Raw genomic sequence first — 2,234 nt, 5'->3', positions numbered from 1 at the left:
AGCCAAACCCCTCCCCTTCCGATTTCATCCCAGTTAAGATTTCGTCGTCCCCCTCCTGTTTCGTACTCTTTCTTCCCAGAGGGGCAGACCGTCGAATTCGGGTCCGCCCCATAATTGTTGAAACGCCTTTTGATAACACAAGGGCCTTCGTTGATGTTTTTGGTTTTTTTGTTGTTGTTTTTTTGTGTTCCTCGTTGCTGATTATGTATTTTGTGTGTGGATGTTGATATTCCAAGGCGTGATTGTAAGTTGCGGTCGTGGTAGTCGTCTACCACGTGGTATCTTTCCCGATGAAACCGGACCCGGAAACCCCCCGGTTGCCCACCCCTCTTGTCCGACTCTTTGTGTGTGTGTGCCAACCCATGTTTGATTCTAGCCATCCCCTTCGGATAAACCCCGATTTGTCGTTGTTGGTCGTGATATAGAGAGAGAGTAATGGAAATGGAGCAAAGAACAATAAAAGTCCGTTATATGGATTGGATCAAGGCGACTCGATCCAACAGATTACATTGATGAGCCGTTGCTGCCGCTCTCGAAGTTGTGGCAGCCGCGCTCGTGACGCTTCATGTTGCTGCGGACGCTGAAGGCCTTGCCGCAGCCGGCGTGCGGGCACTTGAAGGGCTTCTCGCCGGTGTGGGAGTGGCTGTGGATGCGGAGGGACGACGGGCGGGAGAAGGCCTTGTTGCAGGTCTGGCAGATGTAGCGGTCCTGGCTCTGGGGGAAGGACGCCGCGGAGGAGGGGGAGATGTAGTGGTGGTGCTGCCACGGGTTGGCGCCCGGGTTGGGACCCATGCCGACGGGGACGGCGGCCATGGGAGGGAACTGCTGGGGCAGAGGGCGCTGGTAGTAGAGGCCCTGGATCTGGGCCTGGGGAGGAGGCGTGGGCTGCATGGGAGGGTAGTAGGACGCCGCCATGGGGTTCTGGGCGGGCATGTAGGCGGGAGGGAAAGGTTGAGGCTGGGCGTAGGCGGCCTGGACGGGGACCCTCGAGACGACGGGAGCCATGGGGCGGTGGGCGTCGGCCTCGAGGGGAGGCGTTGACTCGTAGTAGTAGTTGCTCTGGGGCTGGGAGACGACGGAGAGCTGGCTGACGGATCTTGTCGAGGGCGAGTTGTAGCCGTCGAAGGAGGCGTCAGAGCTCATGGGCGGCGTGGGAGGGAGACCTCGCATCGCGGAGCTGCCATAGTGAGAGGAGTTTGGTCTCGTCTCGGACTTTTGGGAGGAAGCTGTTCCGTGAGTCAGTTTGGGTGTTGCTGGGCTCGCTGGTCGTTGTCCTGTTCGCTCCGTACCTTGTTGGGGGATTTGAGGGTGAGTCTCGGATGTGGGAGAGCCCTGGTCCGCGAGGCCGAGCAGGTTCGAGATGGAGGGGAGAGAGCACTGCTTTGATGTCTCGTCCATGGGGGGCGAAGGAGGAGGTTGAGGCGGTTGGACGTAGCCGTAGTGTGCGCTTTGGTGAGCAGCGTACGGGTTCGATATTAAAGCGCTCGCCATTGTTGCTGATTAGAGGACTGAAAAAAGTCTTTTCTGACTTGGGTTGCTGAGATTTGCTGGCGTGTAGTAGTAGTTCCTTGCTTGGTCGTTTGTCTTGATGGTATTCGTCGGTTGGTGAGTGACCAGAGGGCGATGGTTGTCGGCGTTGAATATTAAGAAGCACAACAAGTATTAGGTGTAGAGTAGTGATTAGCCCAAGTGCCAGCTGGATACTAGAGATTGTGTTTGGTTCGGAGGATTCCAAGATTCCAGAACAGGAACTCGACGAGGGGAAGGGGAGGGTGGATAGTTTAAGTATGAAATGGCCAGGCCAAAGAAGCTTGTTGGTGGGTGGATGGAGTAGAGGTGGCAGATGGGGGAGGCAAGTATATCAGATCTCCCGAAGCAGAGTGGAATGGGTGATCAAGCGTAAATCCACACGATGATCCCTGGAGGATGGGATGCCACAATCGCCTGTCACAAATTGTGTGTGGGTCAGAGGCAGAGAGAGTGGGATAAGTCTTGGGACCGTTACGCCAGGCCTGGGACCAGACGAAAGGCATGGGTGTGTTGTAGTCGGTGGCAGCTAAGCAAGGGTCAGTCCAAGGTCCTCGTCCTGGGTCATCGACATGGTACGTACTCGTCGTACTGCGAGGTTGAATGACAAGGGGAGGGAAGACGGGGTCATCGGTACTAGGTAGACATGACTGGGGGACTCGACGAGGGAGGCAGGAGAAGAAAGAGAGTGAGAGAGAACCTGAACC

The 2,234-nt window shown here is 56.4% G+C and overlaps 1 protein-coding gene across 1 annotated transcript; it reads right to left on the bottom strand.

Annotated features, from left to right (window-relative positions):
• Window positions 1-504: 504 nt before the first annotated feature.
• Window positions 505-1,491, bottom strand: mtfA (C2H2 finger domain transcription factor mtfA; the record flags this gene model as incomplete). The annotated part of the gene is made up of 2 exons (XM_037327056.1): window positions 505-1,226; window positions 1,290-1,491. The coding sequence occupies 2 exons, from the start codon at window positions 1,489-1,491 to the stop codon at window positions 505-507; spliced, it is 924 nt and encodes a 307-aa protein (XP_037174486.1).
• Window positions 1,492-2,234: the final 743 nt, after the last annotated feature.

Source organism: Colletotrichum aenigma (assembly GCF_013390185.1).
Source record: "Colletotrichum aenigma strain Cg56 chromosome Unknown KSG_Cg56_contig08, whole genome shotgun sequence".
NCBI classification, from domain to species: domain Eukaryota; kingdom Fungi; phylum Ascomycota; class Sordariomycetes; order Glomerellales; family Glomerellaceae; genus Colletotrichum; species Colletotrichum aenigma.
This window is presented reverse-complemented; position numbering and strand designations above follow the sequence as displayed.